General features: G+C 43.0%; 2 protein-coding genes across 2 annotated transcripts in view; both read right to left on the reverse strand.

Annotated features, from left to right (window-relative positions):
* Positions 1 to 22744, reverse strand: part of LOC148047474 (uncharacterized) — a 161273-nt gene that overhangs the window by 2119 nt on the left and 136410 nt on the right. The gene's annotated exons all lie outside the window — the stretch shown is intronic.
* LOC148047475 (uncharacterized) lies at positions 6842 to 20084 on the reverse strand. The gene is made up of 3 exons (XM_087711546.1): positions 19974 to 20084; positions 16071 to 16162; positions 6842 to 10478 (listed from the first exon to the last, which is right to left on the reverse strand). The coding sequence occupies exon 3, from the start codon at positions 9902 to 9904 to the stop codon at positions 8813 to 8815; it is 1092 nt and encodes a 363-aa protein (XP_087567672.1). The 5' UTR covers positions 9905 to 10478; positions 16071 to 16162; positions 19974 to 20084; the 3' UTR covers positions 6842 to 8812.

The raw sequence follows: 22744 nt of genomic DNA on the forward strand, positions 1-22744 counted from the left end.
CAATGAAAAAGCAAACATGCCACAATACTAGAATAATCTCTTACGTTAATCGTGGCTCATTTGACATCTGGGATCCAAGTTCCACTATGCATTCAATCATGAAATTCACTTGTTGACTTGGGTCAGTCACAAATTCTTAACCCTGCAAAGGGTTATCATCAAATACAGTTTTGAAAACAACAAAGTATACCCACTTTCTTCCATAGTTATGAAGAGGCTAAATAGCCACTCAATGTTGCTAATCAAGTTCTCTTGATCAATTATCATAAGCAAGCGTGATCTATAAAAGCCGAAGTTGTAGGAATTTGCTGGTATCTGGCATTGAGGTTGGCTTAAATGCCAAAGAGTAAAGATGACAGCGGGGAATGTAGAGAAGGAATTGCTGCTGCTCAACTAAAGTGCATTCAGAAGGTATTCAGACCCCCTTCATTTTATCACTTTTGTTATACTGCAGCCTGATTCTACAGTTGTTGAAATTTGTTTTTTTCTCCTTAATGTACACTCAGTTGACCATAATGACAAAATTAAAACAGAAGTACTAAGTGTAGATTAAAGAGGAAAAAATGAATTTCAACAACTGTAAAATCCGGCTGCTCTATAACAAAACTGACAAAAGTGAAGGGCCCCTGAATATTTTTTGAATGAACTGTATGTGAATGAATTCTCCAACACTGGAAGTTTTAAAGAAGAGATTGGACAACCGTTTGTCTGAAATGGTATAGGTTTCCTACCCGAGCAAGGGGTTGGACCAGAAGACTTCCAAGGTCCCCTTCAACTCTGTTATTCTGTTATCTAGGAAGGATTATACTCCATCATTCTACATTCCACATTCATAAGTGGAAAACATTCAAGAAATGTAAGTGGAAGTCCCAGCAAATTCACCACAACTTCAGAAGGTGCAACGCTCAGAGAAATTACCGTATTTTTTGGAGTATAAGACGTACCAAGATTTTAAAGAGGCAAACAAAAAAAATTTTTTTGCACCCTGCGGACCTTCCAAAACCAGCCTGGTTTTTTTTGTGAAAATGGGCCTATTTATCTTCAAAAAAAGAGGCATGTATAGCCCTCTGGAGGCTTGTACAGTATTCCTGGGGGCTGCCCCCTGCAAAAAACGAGCAAAAAACGGCTTGTTTTTTGGAGCACCCTGGAAGCCTCCTAAAGGCTATGCACGGCCATTTTGGTGAAGGGGGCGGGGTTTCGGGAGGCCAGAAATGTTGTACCCAGATTTTAACCCTCTTTTTTTGAGGGAAAAAGGTTCGTCTTATACTCTGAAAAATACGGTACAATAAATCCAAGCATTACATTAGAAGTTCTACAGGCCTCATTTAGCATGTTAAGTGTTAAAGTTCATGACAGTACAATTAGAAAAAGACTGAACGAGTATGGTTCGTTTGGAAAGGTTACCAGGAGAAAGCCTCTTCTTTCTGAAATGACATAGCAGCACAACAAAGTTGCAAAGTTACATCTGAACAAATAACAAGACTTCTGGAATACTGTCCTTTGGAGAGACGAAACCAAAGTGGAGACATTTAGCCATAATTCACAGTCCCACATTTGATGAAAACCAAACACAGCATTTCATCACAAACAGCTCATACCAACCGACAAGCAGAGTGATGGAGGAGTGATGATTTGGGCTTGTTTTGCAGCCACAGGACCTGGACACCTTGCACTATTTGAGTCTCCTATGATCTCCTCTCTATTTTAAAGAATTCTAGAGTCAAAGGTGAGGTCATCTGTCCAACAACTAAAGCTTGGCTAAAATCAGTTTATGCAACAGGACAATGATCCCAAGTTCATCAGCAAATCCACAACAGAATGGCTGAAAAAGAAAAGAATCAAGGTGTTGCAATTGCAGTCAAAGTCCAGACCTCAATCCGATTGAAATGCTGGAGCTCAAGACAGCTGGGCATAAACAAATGCCTATAAACTTCAATGAACTGAAACAAGGTTGTAAAGAAAAGTGGGCCAAAATTCTCCACAGCGATGTTACAGACTGATAAAGTCATACAGAAAACAATTACTTTGTTATTTCTGCTAAAGTTCGCTCTATAAGATATTCAATCATAAGATGTTACTTTTTCATACAAGGCTTCCCTATTTTGTCTTTCTTTTTGTAGAATAAATGGTGACGTGATATGTCAAGCGGTATTGTTCGTCTGAAGTTGCGTTTACCTACCTTTGAGAATTGCTAAGGACCGGATGATATGTAAAACCATATAACTCAAAGAGGGTGTACTTTCTTTTTCACATGGCTGCATATCTGGAAGTGCTGGGGATAGATTATCCACTTGCAGATATATGCATACAGAGAGAAGTACTAATAAACGGACCTACAAATGTTTATATGTGCAAAGTCCATGTTTTCAACCTGAAAAATGTCCTAAAATGATTACAATCCAACATTTCTAGGGTTAACTTTAGAGATGTGGGGGCTTTAACTCACGAAAGGATGCCAAAATTCTCTACAAGATTTGAAGCACTACTTTTGCCTATTAAACAAATCACTGTGGTTTGGTAAAGGTAATTTCACATAACTTGCAACTTTCAATATTCCCATTGATTTTTGCCTTTCAGAAAGCTAGCCGGAAAGTTCAATAATGAGCGTGGGACGCTGCAACCATCATCCATGTGCAGTGGGTTAGTAATATCTCAATTGGTGCAACTCCTTTCCCTACATCTTCCTACTCACATGAACATCCATGTGCAGTGGTTAGTAATATCTCAATTGGTGCAACTCCTTTCCCTACATCTTCCTACTCACATGAACTTCTGAAGCACGGTGACTGAATCTGGTAGCATGACCACACATTTGTGTACAAGATGAATGTATGCTTTTACAGTGCCATTGTAACTCTGGAGGCTCCGGGAACAAGTGGTAAGTGAGGACTAACTATACAACTAAACATCCCAAAAGCAAAAAAAGCTATCCCCAATAGCTTTTTTTTTTGCTTTTAAAAAGTACTGGATTAGGCACAATTGAACCTGCTTAATACACGGATGGTGCACCAATAGGAAATAATGTGCTTGTTGTTGGCTAGACTTGGAAGTAAGAAAGCAGGTACAGATCAGTCCAATATTGTTGCCAAGAAAACAGCAAGTCTATAACAGAATAAGAGAGTTGGAAGGGACCTTGGAGGTCTTTTACTGCAATCCCCTGCACAGGCAGGAGACTCTGTTAGTCTGGATTAATTGATGTCCAATCTCTTCTTTAACACCTTACGTGATCTAGCACCCAGAACTCCTGGAGGGAAGCAATTCCCAAGGAATTAATCTTAACTTGTAGGAGACTCTTTTAAATCTTCCCACCAGCAGAAAATTGCGCCCACCAGTATTAAAGCATGGAGCACCAGTGGACTCAGAATTTGGGGAGGGAAGGAACATGGATCAGCATCTGACATGCTTCAGCATAATAGCCTCTCTCTTCCACATCATGGAGGAAACCAAACAGCCGGACTTGCTCCCAGCCTCTCCTCTGACCAGACCCCAACTCACCTTCCAGATGCTGTTTCGATCCTGAGAAGAGCACAAAAGCCACTCGGCACACCAACTTCCTCCCGAGTGATCCGGAAGTAGTTCCTCTCCTCCCATCCTTTCTAGCAAGTCTGTACTCGATGGTTTTAACTCCTTGAAGATGAACTACAGATGCCTATTAAGAGCTTTTTATTAACTGATGTTTGACCATCATCTCCCGACTGGAGGTTTTTAGAGGGGGGATCACGCTTGCTTTGTCTTTGCTGAGGCGTTTTGCAAGATGTTTTCACTGATTAAATGTTATCAAGTTGTTTTCAACTCCTAGAAACCTTCCTTTGGAACTGATCCATCTGAAATAGTAAAACGTGACACTACAGTACTTAGCTCGTGAAGATTGGCTGTGTGCTACAGTTTTATGAAGTTCTTGCAGAATTACATAGAGTTGGAAGAGATCAACTCTCCAAGCAGGGGACCCTACACTAGGGTGAAAAACTTGCGTGGTCACATGGTTGTAACATGACATATTACGACTCTTCCCCCTTCACTAAACTGGGGATGGGGGATGCCAGTGCGTGAGGATCCTATGGAATGCGTGCCACAGGTGGAATGCAGAGCCATTTCTGAGGGCACCCAAGGTGTTGCCCTGTTGGCTCCAGCCCGCATGCCTGTGCTGGCCAGCTGTTTTTCGCCCTTGATTTTCGGCAGTTTTTCTCCCTCCGGAGGCTTTCCTGAAGTTTGGGAATGGACGGTTTGCGCGTTGGAGTGTTTTATGCCCTCAACAGGGGTTGGGAAGGGCGAAAAACGGACCTACTAGGCCTGCCAGAAGTTGGAAAATGGGCTGTTTCCGGCCTCTGGAGGGCCTCTGGGGGGCGGGGGAGGCCATTTTCACCATCCCCAGGCTTCAAGAAAGTGCATGCATGGGGCAGCACGGGGTAGTGGTCATATGTGCATGCCACAGGGGGGGGGGGGATTAAATTATGTGGGTGGGCACACACTACTCTTCCGGCCTTCCGTAAGGCCACTAAGACCTGGCTGTTCCGGCAGGCCTGGGGCCGTTGAATTAGCATCCAGCCCTATTTTAAGTAGTATGTATGTTGTGGTATTTTAAACACTTGTATTTCTATTTTAATTTCTATTTTCTATTTTAACTTCATATATTCCCTTGTTTGTCTGTAAGCTGCCCAGAGTCCCTAGGGAGTGGCCGGCATACAAATATCAATAAACTTCAAACGTGCGTGTGCAATAGCACGCATGTGCTTTTGGCCCCCAAGGTGAAAAAGGTTCGCCATCACTGGCCTATACCATTCCAGACAAATGGCTATCCAATCTCCTCTAAAAAAAACAAAACCCAGTGATGGAGCACCCACATCTTCTGGAGGCAAGACATTTCCATGGATTGATTGTTCTCACTGAAAGGAAATTTCTCCTTGATTCTATGTTTGATTTCTTTTTGATAAATCTCTGTTAGTTGTCCTGCTCTCAGGCGCATTGGACAATAGATCCACTGCCTTTTTTCTGTGTCAGCCCCCCAAATATTGAAAGTCTGCTATGATGTCATCCCTAGTCCTTGTCTCTGTTAGACTAGACATATCCAGTTCCTGCAATAGTTAATGGTAGAATTGTTTAGGAGTAGAAATAAAGAAATTACAAGAAGGAGGGTTTGTTCTAAATCAAAAGAAGAAAAGAGAGCAATTGTTAAAATTGCAAACTCCCATGATACCAGGGTGCATGGAGGCCAAAAACGGGACGCGCCGAGGCCAAAAAACGCCTGGCAGGTGGGGGCCAGCGGGTGGACAGGACTTCAGCAATATTTGCTCCATAAGATGCATAGACATTTTCACCTGCTTTTGGGAAACAAAAAAGTGCGTCTTATGGAGCAAAAACTACGGTAGTTAAAAATCTAGAAAGCAGACTTCAGTTGTCATTTCCACAGCTGAAGCAAAATTCATAGCATTTATGTTTATGTTTATTGGATTTATATGCCGCCCTTCTCCCAAGGACTCAGGGCGACATACAACATAAAAGAAAACACATATTACAAAAATTAAAAGGGACATTAAATAAAGTATCCAATAAAACCCTAATTGATATTTACAATAAAAAATAAAATTAACAACCAAATTAATCCTATATTTTATTCTATTAAGCTAGGCCGGCTTGCTGGAAAAGCTAACTTTTTAGGGCGCATCGGAAGGACCAGAGGTCGGGGATTATGCGAAGCTCCAGGAGCAGCTCATTCCAGAGAGAAGGCATGTTCAGAGATGACTTGGTATATAATTAGTAAAAGAATTAAAATAATCTTGTAGAATAGAATAGAGTAGAATAGAATAGAATAAACTAAACAGAGTTGGAAGAGACCTTGGAGGTCTTCTAGTCCAAACCCCTAATTAGGCAGGAAACCCTACACCACTTCAGACAAATGGTTATCCAATTTCTTCTTAAAAACTTCAGTGTTGGAGCATTTACAAGTTCTGGAGGCAAGTTGTTCCATTGATTGTTCTAACTGGCAAGAAATTTCCCCTTAGTTCTAGATTTAAAGGGAACCATGGATTTAGGATTGCATTTACAAACATCAGGTGAATTGGAATTGAAATGCTTTGTACAAAGTATTTGGGCTGATGATGTACAAGAGACAAAGTCAATGTCAGGATTTATCCTAACGTTAGCAAACACGCTAGCTAGTTGAAAATTTAGAAAACAATTTAGTTCCCATTTCCACAGCTGCGGCACAATTCATAGCATTATCAGAATTGTCTTCAGAGATGACATGGTATGTAGGGTTAGTAAAGGATTTGGATATTGAAGTGAAAGGAGATATGGCAATATTTGAAGATTACACAACATGCATACAAATGGCAACTGGTGGGAGTACAAACCAGAAGGAAGCTTGTTGACATAATTCAATGGCAGAAAAGCGGTGAAAGAAAATGTGATAGACATAATTTATTGTCCACCAGAAAATAGTTTAGCTGACCTGACGACAGAACCATTAAAACCTCCTAAATGAGGCAATCTGCGATATAATTGGTTGCTGTAGGCGCAAAGGGGGAGTTTCTCATTTTTCCCGCCTTTCTTCTTCTTCTGTGGTGTGCTCTGTTTGCTATTTGGATTTACCTCAGGATGTCCCTATGTTCCAAGGTGGCGCAGTGGTTAAATGCAGCACTGCAGGCTACTGCTAGATCAGCTAGATCAGCAGGTCAGCGGTTCAAATCTCACCGGCTCAGGGTTGACTCAGCCTTCCATCCTTCCGAGGTGGGTAAAATGAGGACCCAGATTGTTGGGGGCAATATGCTGACTCTCTGTAAACCGCTTAGAGAGGCCTGAAAGGCCTATGAAGCGGTATATAAGTCTACTGCTATTGCTATATTCCTGACTATCTTGTTTACTATAAATATGTCAAATGTATTTATTTATATAAAACCACAAATTTCTCTGTGTCTCTGATTTCATTTGGAAAGTCTGCTCTGGGAGATCCCCTTTCTCTGGGGCCGATGGAGGACTTTGGGATTATGAGTGCACACAAATGAATCCCTTTATGAGCCTGAGCTCTTCCCAAGAAGCTTCCATAGGGAGCACAGCCAATTCTTAAGACACCTCACCATGGTTTGGAAATGGCAAGTTTATTTGGAGAAGGCTGAAGCGGAAGTGGCTCCTATAGATTTGGAGTTAACAGACTTGATGCATAATAAACTGGGCTTTCTTAAAAAGATTGAGGAATGGACTTGCCATATCTAACTAGAAAACAATTTGGAAAATGGATTGACCAAGAAGTGTTATGATTTTGGGGAATAAGACACAGTTGTTGTCTTATTGTTCTCAACTTAAATTTTAAGAAAAAGTTTTATTAATAAGAATCAAACAAAGATATTTTATTCTGGACAAATCAGAAACAGTGATTCTGGTGATTTATGATAAATAAGAAGCTATTCTAAACTTTATACAAATTAAATGGAAATCTCGTAGACTGTTAACAAAGTGCTTTGATGTTTGAAATTGTTGTTGGTCATCTGTCATTTAAATTAAAACTAGAAGTTTATAAATATTGAGCCTGCTTCACAAGGTGAGGAAACTAATATTGCTCCAATATATTTATGAATATTCAAGTGTGTGTATATGGGATTAAAATAAGTAAATCTGTTTCTGTCTTTTTTAATGCAATTTTTCTTTTTAAATGTTTTGTCTATCCTTGTTTTTCTATTGCAAAAAAATTCTTTCTTTTGGGGGAGTTTGACAGTGACCCAGAAGGAGCCACTATTTTGACACAGAGGCAGACATGGCAAAATGATGGCTGCTTCCATAACTCCACCGTATGGCTCGGGCATGAATACCAGGCACAGTCAAAATAACGGCTGTTTCCATGACATATGCAGCGCACAAATGTGTATCTTACCTTCCTTCACCAACATGAGGTTCAGTGATCTTCAAAAAGGATGGAGAAGGAGGAGGTTGTGATGCCTGGTGGGGTGGGAGTAAGCCCTAATGATTGCACAGATCCTTTGGCAATAGGAATATGTCCGTGGGGACACTGTAATAAGGGAAAGGCCTGTGGGGACCCAAAAGTTGGGGTAGTGCAGGTTAGACCTCCAAGAGATTCCTACAACTCTGAGGTAATCACTGTTCTGTTTAATGACATGAACATTTCTTTATCATCTTCATCAGGGAGAGGAGGAGGTGGGGATAGTTGAGCAAGGCAATCTCACTTAATAACCATTGCAACATGCAACCATAATTGGCAGGTCCCATTACAATTGCATCTAGAGGACTACTTGTATAGTTCTGGGGCTCAAAATCGAGAGGACACCCAGGTAGAAGATGGAAAGTCCACCTCTGGAAATTGCATAATCAATATACAAAAAACACCATCCAAAAACCTTTTTGAGGAATTCTGCAAAAATGAAATATCCAGAAACCACTGCTGATAACCAGAAACAGGTGGTTAGCCATTTTCCATTTTTCCTTTCTCTCTACCTACTAGTCTAATCCTGAGACGTTTGAGTAAAAATAATGACTCCAGAATTCTAGTAATCAATTTTTCACATTTCTAATGAGATGAAAAATGAAATTCAACCCTTCTCTAAACTCATCAACATTTTCCTCATATGGATTTCCTTGTAAGAAATAAGGGACTATTTATACCTGAAGATCATCCAGACAGGAAATTTGAAAGATTTTTCTCCTGTGTGAATCATGCGGTGTTTCACCAAATGGCAATTCTAACTAAAATATTCCCACAATTAGGGTACTCAAAGGATTTCCCTCCTATATGAGTCCTCTGATGATTCACCAGGTCAGAATTCTGAGTGAAACAATTCCCACAGTCAGGACATTGCAAAGGTTTCTATCCTGTATGAGTTCTCTGATGTCTTACAAAGTTGGAATTCTGACTGAAACTTTTCCCACAATCAACACATGAAAAGGGTTTCTCTCCTGTGTGAGTTCTCTGATGTCTTACCAGGTTGGAATTATGGCTGAAACTTTTCCCACACTCAACACATGCAAAGGGTTTTTCTCCCGTGTGAGTTCTCTGATGTTTCACTAGGCTGTAATGCTGACTGAACTTTTTCCCACAATCAGAACATTTAAAGGGCTTCTCTCCTGTGTGAGTTCTCTGATGTTTCATCAGGTTGTAATTCTGACTGAAACTTTTCACACAATCAGGACATTTAAAGGGTTTCTCTCCTGTGTGAGTTCTCTGGTGTTTCACCAGGTTGGAATTCTGACTGAAACTTTTCCCACAAATTGTACATTCAAAGGGTTTCTCTTCTGTGTGAGTCCTCTGATGTATCAGTAGGCTACAGTACCGACTGAAACTTTTCCCACAATTAGGACATTCAAAGGGTTTTTCTCCTGTGTGTGTCCTCTGATGGACCACCAAGTCAGAATTCTGACTGAAACTTTTCCCACACTCAACACATTCAAAGGGTTTCTCTCCTGTATGAGTCCTCTGGTGTTTCACTAGGTCAGAATTCTGACTGAAACCTTTCCCACAAAGAGGACATTCAAAGGGTTTCTCTCCTGTGTGAGTCCTCTGATGATTCACCAGGCAGGAATTCTGACTGAAACTTTTCCCACATACAGGACATTCAAAGGGTTTCTCTCCTGTGTGAGTCCTCTGATGATTCACCAGGCAGGAATTCTGACTGAAACTTTTCCCACAATCAGGACATTCAAAGGGTTTCTCTCCTGTGTGAGTTCTCTGGTGTCTAATCAGGTTGGAGTTATGACTGAAACTTTTCCCACAATCAGGACATTCAAAGGGTTTCTCTCCTGTGTGACTTCTCAGGTGTCTCACGAGGTGGGAATTTCCAATGAAACATTTCCCACAATAAGGACAATCATGCGGCCTCTCTCCCATGTGGGTAGTCTGGTGTATCAGCAAGTTGCTGTTTTTGCTAAAGTATTTACCACATTGGGAGCACTTGTAGGGCATCTCTCCTGTGTGGGTTCTTCTGTGAACCAAAAAGGAGCAGTTCTTAACTGAGCTTTTACCACATTCAGATAATTTGTACCTGCTCTTCTCCAGAGTGGATTCTCCCCTGCATAATCACTTGTGATTTGAAGTTGCTTTTCTCACAATAGGCACAACTATGGAGCTTTTCTGCCACTGATTTTCTTGAGAAGCTTGAAAATATATGTGATCTCTTGTTTAGGGGTGCTTTGATTTAAGCCCTTTTCTTTCTTCCAGGACAAGGCCTGCATTACTATCTGCCCCATATGCCTATCCAATTGAGCTTTTCCTCTCTGGAGACTTCCAAATATTTCCCCCTTTTTCTGAAATGGAAAAGTAATCTGCCCTGATCTTTTTGTATACCTCTACATTTTTCAGCTTGAAATCTCTTCTTGATTTCCTTTCATTTATTTTTCACCTGGTTGAGAAGGCGGATTGTGTGGTTTTTCCTGAAGAAAATGGAGAATATATTGAATTCTGCCTCAATTTGCTTTGCTTTTCAGTGCTGCTTGTTATTCTCAGTTGTGCAGTGTGGTCTTGTAGGCATCATCTTTGTCTGTAAGATTCAAATGAAAATGTAGCTTTTATTGTTTGCAGAAGGGTTGCAGAAGATGTGAAAAAAGAAATATATATTACAATGAAGAAGCAAATGTACCACAATGCTAGAATAATCTCTTACATTAATTGTGACATTTGACTACCGAGATCCGAGTTCAAATATCCAGTCAATCATGAAATTCACTTGTTGACTTGGGTCAGTCACAAATTTTCAGCCCTGCAAAGGTTTATCATCAAATACAGTTGTATGAAAAAGAAAGCACTCGCTCTTTGAGCTTTATGATTTTATGTATCACGACATAGTAAAAATAATCTCATCCTTAGCCGTTAAAAAATAAGAAAATATAACATCAGATGAGCAACAACAGATGATATATTACACCCATGGCATCATTTTCTTTTACAAAAACAAAGCCAAAACAGACGTGAAAAACTGAGAAACTAAAAACACTCTTCCTTCTTCCGTAGGTATGAAGAGGCAAAGTAGCAGCCAGTGCTGCTGATCAAATGATCATCAGCAAGTGTGACTATATCTATGAAAGCCAAAGTTGTAGGAGTTTCCTGTTCTCCAGCATTGAGGTGTGAATTAAATGCCAAAGAGTAAAGACATCAGCGGGGATCTTAGAGAAGCAATTGTTGCTGCCCATCCATCTAGGAAGGGTTAGGAGAGGAGCATTGAGGTGTGAATTAAATGCCAAAGAGTAAAGACATACACGTAGTAAAAATCATCCGGTCTATAGCAGTTTTTAAAAATGGGTAAACTATAATGTCAGATGAATAAAATAGATGGCACATTATACCCATGTCAACTTTTTTTTTTTACAAAAATAAAGCCAAAACAGAGACGTGAAAAACTAAAAAACTGTTACTTCTTCCATAGGTATGAAGAAGCGAAGTAGTAGTGAGTGCTATTGATCAAATGCTCCTGATCAATTATCATCAGCAAGTGTGATTATATCTATAAAAGCTGAAATTGTAGTAGTTTCCTGGTCTGCAGCACTGAGGTGTGAATTAAATGCGAAGGAGTCGAGATCAGCGGGGATCTTAGAGAAGCAATTGTTGGTGCCCATTAATCTGGGAAGGATTATAAGACTTTTTACAAAGAATTTAATCTCCATCATTCTACATTTCACATCCATAAGTGGAAAACATTCAAAACATTTACCCATCTTCCCAGGAGTGAAAATCCCAGCAAATTAACCCCATTTCAAAACATGCAATGCTCAGAGAAATTACAAAAAATCCAAACATGACATCTCAGGCTCTATAGACCTCATTTAGCATGTTAAGTGTTAAAGTTCATGACAGTACAATTAGAAAAAAGACTGAACAAGTATGGTCCTTTTGGAAGGGTTGACAAGGGAAAGCCTCTGATTTCTAAACAGGGTGTGGCAGCAGCGCTTGCATTTGCAAAGTTGCATCTCAACAAAATCACAAGACTTCTGGAACACGGTCCTTTGAACAGATGAGGCCAAAGTGGAGATAAAACCCACAGGTTATTACCCTTTTCTACTCAATGGTTTCAGTTCCTTTTAGCTCCAACAGATGCCGCTCTTGTGATGTTGGCTTTCTAATTCCGGATGCTGGTTACCTGACCACCATCTCGTCCTCGGAGGTCGAAAAACAGGCTTGTCCTGTCTCTGCCTCAGGCATCTGCAAGATGTTTTCACTGATTACATGCTGCCAAGTCGTTTTCGACTCCTAGCAACTGGGCCAAGGGAAATGTGAAGCTATTTAGCTTGTGAAGTTTTGCTACATGTGGAGTCCTAAAAGTTTAAACAGAATTACGGAATAAGAGTTGGAAGGGACCACCTCCCCAACTGGAGACCCTATACCATTCTGGACAAACAGCTGTCCAGTCTCCTCTTTAGAAAATCCCATTGTTGGAGCACCCACAAGTTGTGGAGGCAACACTGATTGATTGGTTTCACAGACAGGGACTGTCTCAATTCTAGGAAGGATTTGGTTTTGATGAATGTCCCTCTGCTCCTTCTTTTACTGCTTTCAGGCACTTTGGAGAATAGGTTGACCCCCTCTTAATGCGTCAGTCCCTCAAATACTGAAAGACTACTTTCATGTCACCCTTAGTCCTCTGTGTCAGACATATCCAGTTCTTGCAACCGCTCATCCTATGTTTCAGCCTCCAGTCCCCTAAATACCTTTGATGCTCGTTTCCACACTTTTTCTAGAGTCTCAACATCTTTTTTTGTATCATGGTAACCAAAACTGGACGCAGTATTTCAAGTACAGCGGTAATTCATTACTAACACCTCATGTGATTTTTGATATTATCCCGCTGGTGATGCAGACTAGGATTCCATTGACTTTTTCTGCAGCTGCTGCACATTGCTAGCTCGTACTTAAATGGTTGTCCATTAGGTCTCCTAGATCCCTCTCACAGTTACTGCTATTGGGTAAGGTGCAACCTCTTCTATAGATGGAAATTTAGTGAGGGTCCATTGTAATGTCAAATGGTCACAGCCATATGTTTATAAGACCAATCTCTTATGTTAAAGCAATTCAACCCCAGGTTTTTCCATACAATTTTGTCTACTCACTGTCTCCATCTATGGGGACCTCAGCTACAGGTAGTATACAGGTTACAAGTAGTTTAAAAATTGATGTGTGTGGGGGGAGATGGGATGGCTTGGACCTCCCCCCCCCCCAGAAAAAAATGGAAAATAAACAGTTTTTTTCCAAACCGCTTTGGGGAAAAAACAGGAAAAAAACCCCTTGTTTTTTGTCCAATTTTTTAATTTTTCCTCTCCAGGTCTTCCCATCTCAATTTGGGAGCTTAGCACTGAACAAGAGAAAAGGCTTTACGTTAACTTTTTATTATTAAAAGCATTTATTAATAAACATATTCATCATTCATCTCACAGTTTGAGTGTCTTGCCTTTTCCCAATGTTCACAGCAACACTGACAATCCCCACTTTTTTCCTTTTCAGTGCCACCATCAAATAGGGATACAACAAATATGTCAGCAATATGGTGCTGCTCTCAACCGGCAGCCATCAAAGGGAAACAAGCGGGCACTTCAAAGAAAAGGAGATCAAAGCAGGAATTGCTAATAAACCTGGAGATCCTGTGATCAAAGCCACAATTGCTTTCCTTCTCAACTCAATATTCCTACAGCTTGTTTCCATCAGGCAGAACGGCCTTTACATGTGAAATTTTACACTACTTTTTTTCCTGGCCCCCCATCACACACTGAACTTTTGAAGATCTCCCGGAGACAGCCAACATTTTCGGTGCACCCACAGTTCCTTAATGCTGCCTGCAGTGTTAAGGTAAAAAAAAAGTTTGTCCCTCTCCCAACATGACAGTGACCCAAAGGCAGCTGCCATTTTGTCCCTGAGGCAGGCGTGGCAAAATGACAGCTGCTTCCCTGCTTCCACAGGGCCCAGGGATGAATAACAGGCACATTGAAAAGAATGGTTGCTTCCAGGAACACAGTAATATGGCCCAGGGATAAATGGCCTGCCCTCTTTCCCCAACATGAGGCTAAGACCGGGATGGGGAACCTGGGGCACGCGTGCCATAGGTGGCACGCGGAGCCATTTGTCAGGGCACACGAGGCTGGCCAGCTGAGTTCAGCCTCTTTTAAAACCATTTTTCGCCCTCCCCAGGGAGGGCAAAAACAGTCCGTCCGTTCCGCCCCGCCGGAGGCCCTCCGGAAGCTTCAGGAGCTTTCCTGAAGCCTCTAGAGCGCAAAAAATCAGTCCTATGGGCAAACAGGAAGTTTGGGAATGGACTTCCGGTTTGCTCGGAGGGTTGGTTTAAGCCCTCTGGAGGGACCTTCAGGAGGCTTCCCTGAAGCCTCTGGAGGACTAAAAAGGACCCTCCGTCCTGAAGGTACCTGAAGCCTCCAGAGGCCTCCGGGGGGCGGGGGAGGCTGTTTTCGCCCTTCCGAGGCTCCTATAAAGCCTCTGGAACCTGGGGAGGGCGAAAAAAGCATGGGAAAATGGGGGGGAGTGCCTCTCATGCGCGCATGTGCACTGGAGGGGTTGCGTGTTGCATTATGGGTGCGGCATGCCCATGCATGACCCCCCTGCGCTCCCCCCCCCCATGGCACGTGAGCCAAAAAAGGTTCGCCCTCGCTGGGCTAAGAATTGTTCAAAAGGGATGGAGAAGGAGGCTGCTTGGCCTGGTAGGATGGGAGTCAGGCCTAAGAACTGCAGGAACCAAGCAGGAATGGGGGAAAGCCTGTGGAATCCTGTTTTAAGAAATCCTGAGGGATGCTATGGGGGAGGTAGAGGCTTGGGTGGAAAGGCCTGGGAGGACACAAGGGCTGAGGTAAAAGAGGCCTTTGGAGGTCAAGCCTGGGCCTGCGCTAGGCGTTCAAGAATTTTGTCCAACAGTGAGGTAGCCAGTGTTCTGCTTAATGACTTGCACATTCATTTAACGGCTGCATCAGGAACAGCAGAGGTCGGGGTAGTTAAGCAAAGCAGGCTCTCAAGCATAACTGGTAGGCCCCATTACAGTTGTATCCCCAGGACTAATTGTATGCTGGACAGGGAATTCTGGGGCTCAGTATCTGGAGTTCACCAAGATAGAAGGTTGGAACTCCACATGTGAGAATTCCATATATAAAACAACAACAACAACAACAACAACACACCACCCAAAAGCAACAACAATAACACACCACCCAAAAGCCTCTTTGCACTAATTTCACAACTTCTGCAAACAGAAACACCTGCTGACAACCAGAAAAAGTTAGCCTTTATCAAACTAACATTTTCTATTTTATTTTTCTCTCCAACTACAGGTCTAATCATCAGACTAAAAAGAATTGGATCAGAATTAAAGTAATCAATTTCTTACCTATCCTCCCAATAGGAAATCAGAAATGAAATTCAAGCCTTCTCTAAATTCATCAATATTTGCCTCGTGTGCTCTTCCTCATGTGCAATAAGAGATGATTTATGCAGTTTCTTCCTAGTATGAGTCCTCTAATGTATCACTAAGTTGCCATGCTCACAACATTGAAAGCACTTGTAGGGTTTCTCTCTTGTGTGGATCCTTCCATGAACCAGAAGAGAACTGTTCTGGCCCACACTTTCACCACATTTGGAGTATTTGTGTGGCTTTTTTCTAGTGTGGATTATAGCAATAGCAATAGCAGTTAGACTTATATACCACTTCATAGGGCTTTCAGCCCTCTCTAAGCGGTTTACAGAGTCAGCGTATTGCCCCCACAGTCTGGGTCCTCATTTTACCCACCTCGGAAGGATGGAAGGCTGAGTCAGCCTTGAGCCAGTGAGATTTGAACCGCTGAACTGCTGGTAACAGTCAGCTGAAGTGGCTGCAGTACTGCACTCTAACGACTGCGCGACCTCGATTCTTTTGTGCACAATCACCTGTGATTTGCAATCTGTGCTTTTCCCACAATTGGCACATCTAGGGAGCTTTTCCACCACTGATAATTCATGAGGTCAAAAATATGTGTGATCCCTTCTTTAGTAGTGCTTTGATTCAAGCCATTTATTTCCTCACAGGGCGAGGCTTGCATTATTGACTATCCAATTGACCTTTTGTTTCCAGATATTTCCTTCTTTTTCTGAATGGAAAAATATATTCCTTTACCTTTTCGTGTAAATTAATGTATCCTTGAATTCAGCATACTCTACTTTTTCCAGCTTGAAATATCTTCCTGATTTTCTCTTATCTTTCACCTGCTGAGATGAGAGAATTGTGTAATTTTCTTAAGTAAATGGAAAATATTTTGATTTCTAGCTAGATTTGCTCCCCCCTCCCCCCCAAAAAAATCCTAGTTCTCCAGAGTGCTCTTATTGCCATTCTCTTTGTCTATAGGATTCAAAGAAAAGCATAAATTTAATTGTTTATATAATGCTTGCAGAAGATGAGAAAAAAGGAAAAAGGATACATTGCATTTAAAAAGCAAACATGCCACAATCCTAGAATTACCTTTTTAATTATGATTCATCAAACATTACAGAGATCCAAGTTCAAATATCCATTCAATCATAAAATTCTGTTATTGATTTGCATCAATCATAAATTCTTAGTACTGCAATGCGTTATCATCAAATATATCTGGAAGTATTAGAGATAAGAGTATACAATTGCAACTATACGCATACAGACAGAAATGCAAACGCACACACCTACAAATGTATGTATGTGGGAAATCCATCTTTTTACAGCCTGAAAAAAAGTCCCAAAATGGTTGAAGTCAAGCCATCTGAGCTAATTTTAGAGATGTGAGGGCTTTAATTGATGAAATGATACCTAAAGTCTCTGCAAGCACCAGTTTTGCCCATGGAAGTCCTCAGCTCCAAATAAGGGAAATAAATACTGTCTACAATCTCTCTGGTGCATCCCCATTCAGGTGGTCCTCACTTAGTGTCTGCATTTGGACTGCCGTCTACGTCATTAAGCAGCCCGATCATTAACCATGATGTCACATGACAGTGCCAATTTACATCTGTTCCTCTGTGGTTGTTAAGCAAATCACTGTGGATTGTTAAACTCAATTTCACATGACTGTGCCTTACAGCATCCCCACTGATTTTGCTTGTGTGAAGCTAGCTGGGCGGGTCACAAATGGTGATCATGAGTGTGGGATGCTGCGGGATGCAGTATGTGGGATGCTGCGACTATCATAAATGTGCAACACTTGGCAGAATCCAAATTGGTGCAATTCTTTCCCCTGCATCTTCATAACCACAGGCTCAGTGAACAAGTGGTTAAGTGAGGACTACCTATACAACTGAACATCCTAAAAGGTCCTAATTAGCTATTTTTAAAATGTGCTGGCTTAAGCAATTGAATCTGGTTAAAAGAGTAAGGTTCTAAATTTAGGCAAGAAAAACGAAAAGCACAGGTACAGTATAGGTGGTACCTTGCTCAATAGTAGTAACTGTGAAAGGGATCTTGAGTCCTCGTGGACAACCATTTAAATATGAGCCAGCAGTGTGCAGCAGCTGCCAAAAAAGCCAACACAGTTCTAGGCTACATAAACAGAGGGATAGAATCAAGAACATGTCAAGTGTTAATACCACTTTATAATGCCTTGGTAAGGCCACACTTGGAATACTGCATTCAGTTTTGGTCGCCACGATGTAGAAAAGATGTGGAGACTCTAGAAAGAGTGCAGAGAAGAGCAACAAAGATGATTAGGGGACTGGAGGACAAAACATATGAAGAACGGTTGTAGGAACTGGGGATGTCTCGTTTAATGGAAAGAAGGACTAGGGGAGACATGATAGCAGTGTTCCAATATCTCAGGGGTTGCCACAAAGAAGAGGGAGTCAAACTATTCTCCAAAGAACCTGAGTGTAGAACAAGGAGCAATGGGTGGAAACTAATCAAGGAGAGAAGCAACTTAGAACTAAGGAGAAATTTCCTGACAGTTAGAACAATTAATCAGTGGAACAGCTTGCCTCCAGACGTTGTGAATGCCCCAACACTGGAAGTCTTTAAGAAGATGTTGGATAACCATTTGTCTTGAATGGTAGGGTTTCCTGCCTAGGCAGGGGGTTGGACTAGAAGACCTGACTCCCCCACCTTCGCTAAACCAGGGGTGGAGGTTTGACATCCCTGATCTAAACAGTAACTCTCCACGCAGCATTTTAGTCCAAATATCATGGTTCCAAAGAGTGATGCTAATTAATTCAGCTAGAGTCGTTTGGAGAGTTGACACCAACAACCGAAGCCTCACTGTAGCCCAACCAAGCTGGCTGTTCTGTACACCAGTTTCAGTTCCCGAAAATGCTCTGCAGGCAGTTATTAGAGCCCCCAGGCCTGTCGCTTAAACTGAAATTCTGCTGTCTTTCTAAATATTATCACAGAGCCTCCTTGATTTCTATGGAAAGCTGTTTGTAAAAAACAGCGGGGAACTTCTTTTTCAGGGTAGCTTACACAACAAATAAGGGTAGAGAGAAACAAGGATGCAGCAATCACCAGAAAGGGAATCTGGGCATGTAAGAGAGGTAGATTCGTTTTGCAGATGACAGCAACCCAGAAGACAAGCTCAAGAGCCAAAAAGATCTTGACAAACTTGCACAATGGGCCCTATCCAACAAAATGAATTTCAGTGTGGAGAAAAGCAAAGTTTTACATTTAGGCAGGAAAAATCAAATGTATTAGTACAGATTAGGCGGAAAACCAGTAACTGTGAGAGGGACCTTGGAGTCTTAGTGGATGATCATTTGAATATGAGCCATCAGTGTGCAGCAGCAGCCAAAAAAGGAAATGCAATCCTGGTTGTGTAAACAGAAGCAATGAATCAAGATCAGGTGAGGTATTACTACCACTTTATGAAACCCTAGTAAGACCACACCTGGACTACTGCAACTGATTTTGGTCACTATACTACAAACAAAGATGCTGAGACTTTGGAAAAAGTTCAGAGAAGAGCAATTAAGATGATGAAAGACCTGGAGACTAAAACATATGAAGAACGGCTGCAGGATTTGGGCTTGGCTAGCCTATAAAGAAAAGAAGAATTAGGGGTGACATGATAGCCGTATTCCAGTATTTGAGGGGCTGCCCCAAAGAAGAGGCAGTCAAACTATTCTCCAAAGCACCAAGAAGGCAAGACAAAGCAATACTTTTGTATTATGTGTTTCTTTTAATGTTGAACGCCGCCCTGAGTCCTTGAGAGAAGGGCGGCATATAAATCTAATAAACCAAACCAAGAAACAATGGATGGAAACTAACCAAGGAGAGAAGCAACCTGGAATTAATGAGAAACTTCCTAATAGTAAGTTCAATTAAACAGTGGAATAGCTTGCCTTCAAAAGTTATGTGTGCTTCATCACTGGAGGTTTTTAAAAAGAGACTGGACAGTCACTTATCTGAAAGAGTATAGGTTCTCCTGCTTGAACAGGGGGCTGGAGTAGAAGACCTCCAAGGTCCCTTCCAGGTCATTCATTCTATTGTATCTCAAAGCAAGCCCACTTGGACAGGGCTGCCCATTGGCCAAGCCCACCTGGACGCCTGTCAAGTCTCTTGTCACCCCCTTGAGATGCCTCTGGCCTTCTCCTAGCAGGGTTCACGCCCTCGGAGGGAGCTCCTCCAGCCACGATCCTTCTGAACTTAGATCCTCTCCCTCCCCTCCATACCCTGGGAGGGTGATCCTCCCCAGTAGCCACAGGGGAACGTGGGAACGGTAGTGCACAACCTTCCTCAACACCAAGAGGCCTCAGGCATTTGGGAGCAGGGCTGCACCAAATGTTGGGCTGCGGTGAAAAAGGGGAGCCTGGAGGGAGGATTTTAAGGGGGGGGGGTCAGAGAGTCGTTCGCAGAAGCAGCAACCGAGGAGGAGGAGGAGAAGCGGCGGCGCAGCGGTTCCCACGGAGCAGAAAACCTTGCAAGGAAAGGCGGAGACTGGGAAGGGGAGGGGGCGCAACCGGGGAAACCCCACCTCGCTCTCCTTCCCTCCCCCAAGGAATCCCCCTCCCCTTCCCGCACCAGGGGATTCCCCCCTCCTCCTCCCCCCCCTCTCGCAGCGTCCTTGCCCACCTGGCAGCCCTTGAGCGCCTCTCCCCGAGAGGCCCGCAGCCCTGGCTCTTAAAAGCCATCGGAAGACCAGAACGGGAAGCAGGAGGGGCCTGAAACTGGGTTCCCAGCCCCTATTTTTCCCCCTTTCCTGCCTCCTCTCTAGGCGGAAAAGAAAAGCTCTCTCTGCGTTTAACCCCTTCGCTGAAGCCGCTAAGGGAAGGGGGCGACTGGGGCGCCGGCCAGCAATGCAAAGTCCCCCAACCGGGGACCGGCAAAGACGTCAAACCCCCCCCCCCCCTACGGGAGGCCAAAAGACCAAAAACAAGGATCCGGATTAAAAAAAGATAGTTGCATGTGCTAATCTGCACCTCTAAAATGCAAATTAGGCCTTCATTTCTATTAAAGATGGGTGAGGAAGTCCTGTAGATGTGGTTGGACTATAAAAGCCACCATCCTTCGCCCCGGTTTTAGACGCTACGATTTGCTGAATACAAATACTGCATCTAACTTATTATAGGGGATGTCGAGAAGAGGCAGGTAGCATCTTTTCTGATTAACAAACTGCATTGGAAATCCATAATAACTGACTTTTAGTCTGCAAAGGGGATGGTCACTTTTCACTCATCCAGTTTTAGGCTCCCATAAATTCACGTGGCTGCCAAAAATAGGGAGAATCCCTTGTTCTGAGTAGTAGCAGGATCCATCTCCTGCCTTCCTTCTCCTGCTTAAGGGTTTTCATCTCCAAAATGAAGCTGCCCCCCCCCCCAAAACAAGGATCCCCCCCATTCCACCCCAGGGATAAAATAAAATTAGGCACAAGAGCCAAGGCACGCCACAAAGGTGCTTTAGATCGGATAATTGAGGGAATGTTGTGCAACCTCCTTTCCTAACTGCTATCAACATTTGCAGTCATTTTCAGAGATTTCAAATGGAGAGGGATCCTGATGTGGGAAGTTATCATCCAGCCCTCTCCCAGAAAAATGAAATATCCTAGGAAATATTGAAAAGGCAGAATATTTCTCTGGATGTGAAAAGAAAGAAACATGTTTTAAAAGACAGAATAGTTGCCTGTAGGTTCCTGCCCATCCCCACTGTTAATGGGCCAGGCTAGTCCACTTTACATAATAAAGACTTCTCCACTGCAGCCCCAGGGGGGATGGGAGTAAAGGCATGATAATGTTGGAACTTTACTCAATTCTCCACATGGCATCTGAGAACTCATCCATACCTGGATTCAAAACACAGCCTAGAGCAGTGTTTTTCAACCTTTTTTGTGCAAAGGCCCACTTTTTTCATGAAAAATATCACGAGGCACACCACCATTAGAAAATGTTAATTTTTTTTAACTCTGTGCCTATATTGACTATATATAAAGTGTTTTTCCCACGGCACACCTTACACTATGTCACGGCACACTAGTGTGCCGCGGCACAGTGGTTGAAAAACACTGGCCTAGAGAGTAGCCCCTGCATGGCCCCATGGGAGTCTGACAACCAATCAGAATACATTTCTTACACAGGAACAGGAAACAGAGAGGTGGGACTAAACAGGGTATAAAAAGCCTAGCAAGCCCCTCCTTCAGCCCTTCTCTTCTTCTCCACTAACATTGAAGCATGTGATCACCTTTTCTGTTCAGGGCTCAAGCCATGTGGTCCTGTCCACCATTAAACCATCTTTCCAAGCAGCCTCCATGTCTCCAGTGTCTTTTCCCCCACTTGGAGCTGAACCCAGAAGGACATTACTTGCAACACTGAAAAAAAACAAGGGGAAGCCACAAGCTACAGTGGCTGCTTCCTTTTTGATTGGCAGCAAGATTATGCTTAGGATTTCTGTTGACAGCTTGCTCATTAACCTGGAACTTTACTGTTGCAAAATATGGCTGTAAAGAAAAAAATTGTGACAAGAGGGGAAAAATGGAATGGCTCCTTTACAAATATAGTAGGGAGGGCTGGCCTTCCAGCCGCATGGTATGAGAGAGAGAAGCAGTGGTGGGTTCCCGATCCTGTTGTAACCGGTACGGTTGCAATGGGGCCCGTTGTCCACCACATAAACGTGCGCAGCACACATGCACATGCGTCCTTACCTCTTGCAATGTCTCCGCGACACTCCAGCTACTCGCCGGAGCGTTGCGCAGGTGCCGTGGGCTCAGTGTGCGTGCGCGCAAGCACCAAAGAGCTCAAATACAGGTAAGGAGCTCGGGTGGGTGGGTGGGCTCTCCAGAGCACTGTACCGGAACAGTATACGGTGCTCCGGGCATACTGTTCCGGTACAGTGCTCCGGAGAGCCCACCCGGTAAGCCCGTACCGGAGCGTACCCCCTATAACCCACCACTGGAGAGAAGAAAAAATGAAAGAGAGACAGGGACACCAGTGGAGAAGGAGGCAAAGCAAGCAGAGTCCTGAGGAGAGAGTGGGGGTGGGGAGGAAGGGTTTATCAGCTTGCCCTGCCCCCACCTGCTTGACGGGACTGCAAGTGAGGAGGGAGAAGTCTGAGGAAGAGAGGAGAGGAAAAAGAGTGAAGTTGATTAGAAAGAAAAAGCGAAGCGGATCTAAAGACAGAAGTGGTATTCAGCAGGTTCTGACCAGTTCTGGAGAACCGGTAGCGGAAATGTTGAGTAGTTCAGAGAACCGGTATATACCACCTCTGACTGGCCACACTCCTACCCTCTGCCTCCGGAGTCCTAGCTAATGGGAAGGAATGAGAATTTTATAGTATCCTTCCCCTGCCATGCCCACAGAACCAGTAGTAAAACATTTGATTCCCACCACTGTCTAAAGGTGTGGTAGTCAACC

Source organism: Thamnophis sirtalis, unplaced genomic scaffold (assembly GCF_051295495.1).
Source record: "Thamnophis sirtalis isolate CommonGarterSnake01/CBP01778 unplaced genomic scaffold, rThaSir2_p1.2 scaffold_3, whole genome shotgun sequence".
NCBI classification, from domain to species: Eukaryota; Metazoa; Chordata; class Lepidosauria; order Squamata; family Natricidae; genus Thamnophis; species Thamnophis sirtalis.

Bases quoted from the DNA above. Each gene is read 5' to 3' on its own strand.
- LOC148047475 (XM_087711546.1), bottom strand. From the start codon at position 9,904: ATGCCCTACAAGTGCTCCCAATGTGGTAAATACTTTAGCAAAAACAGC.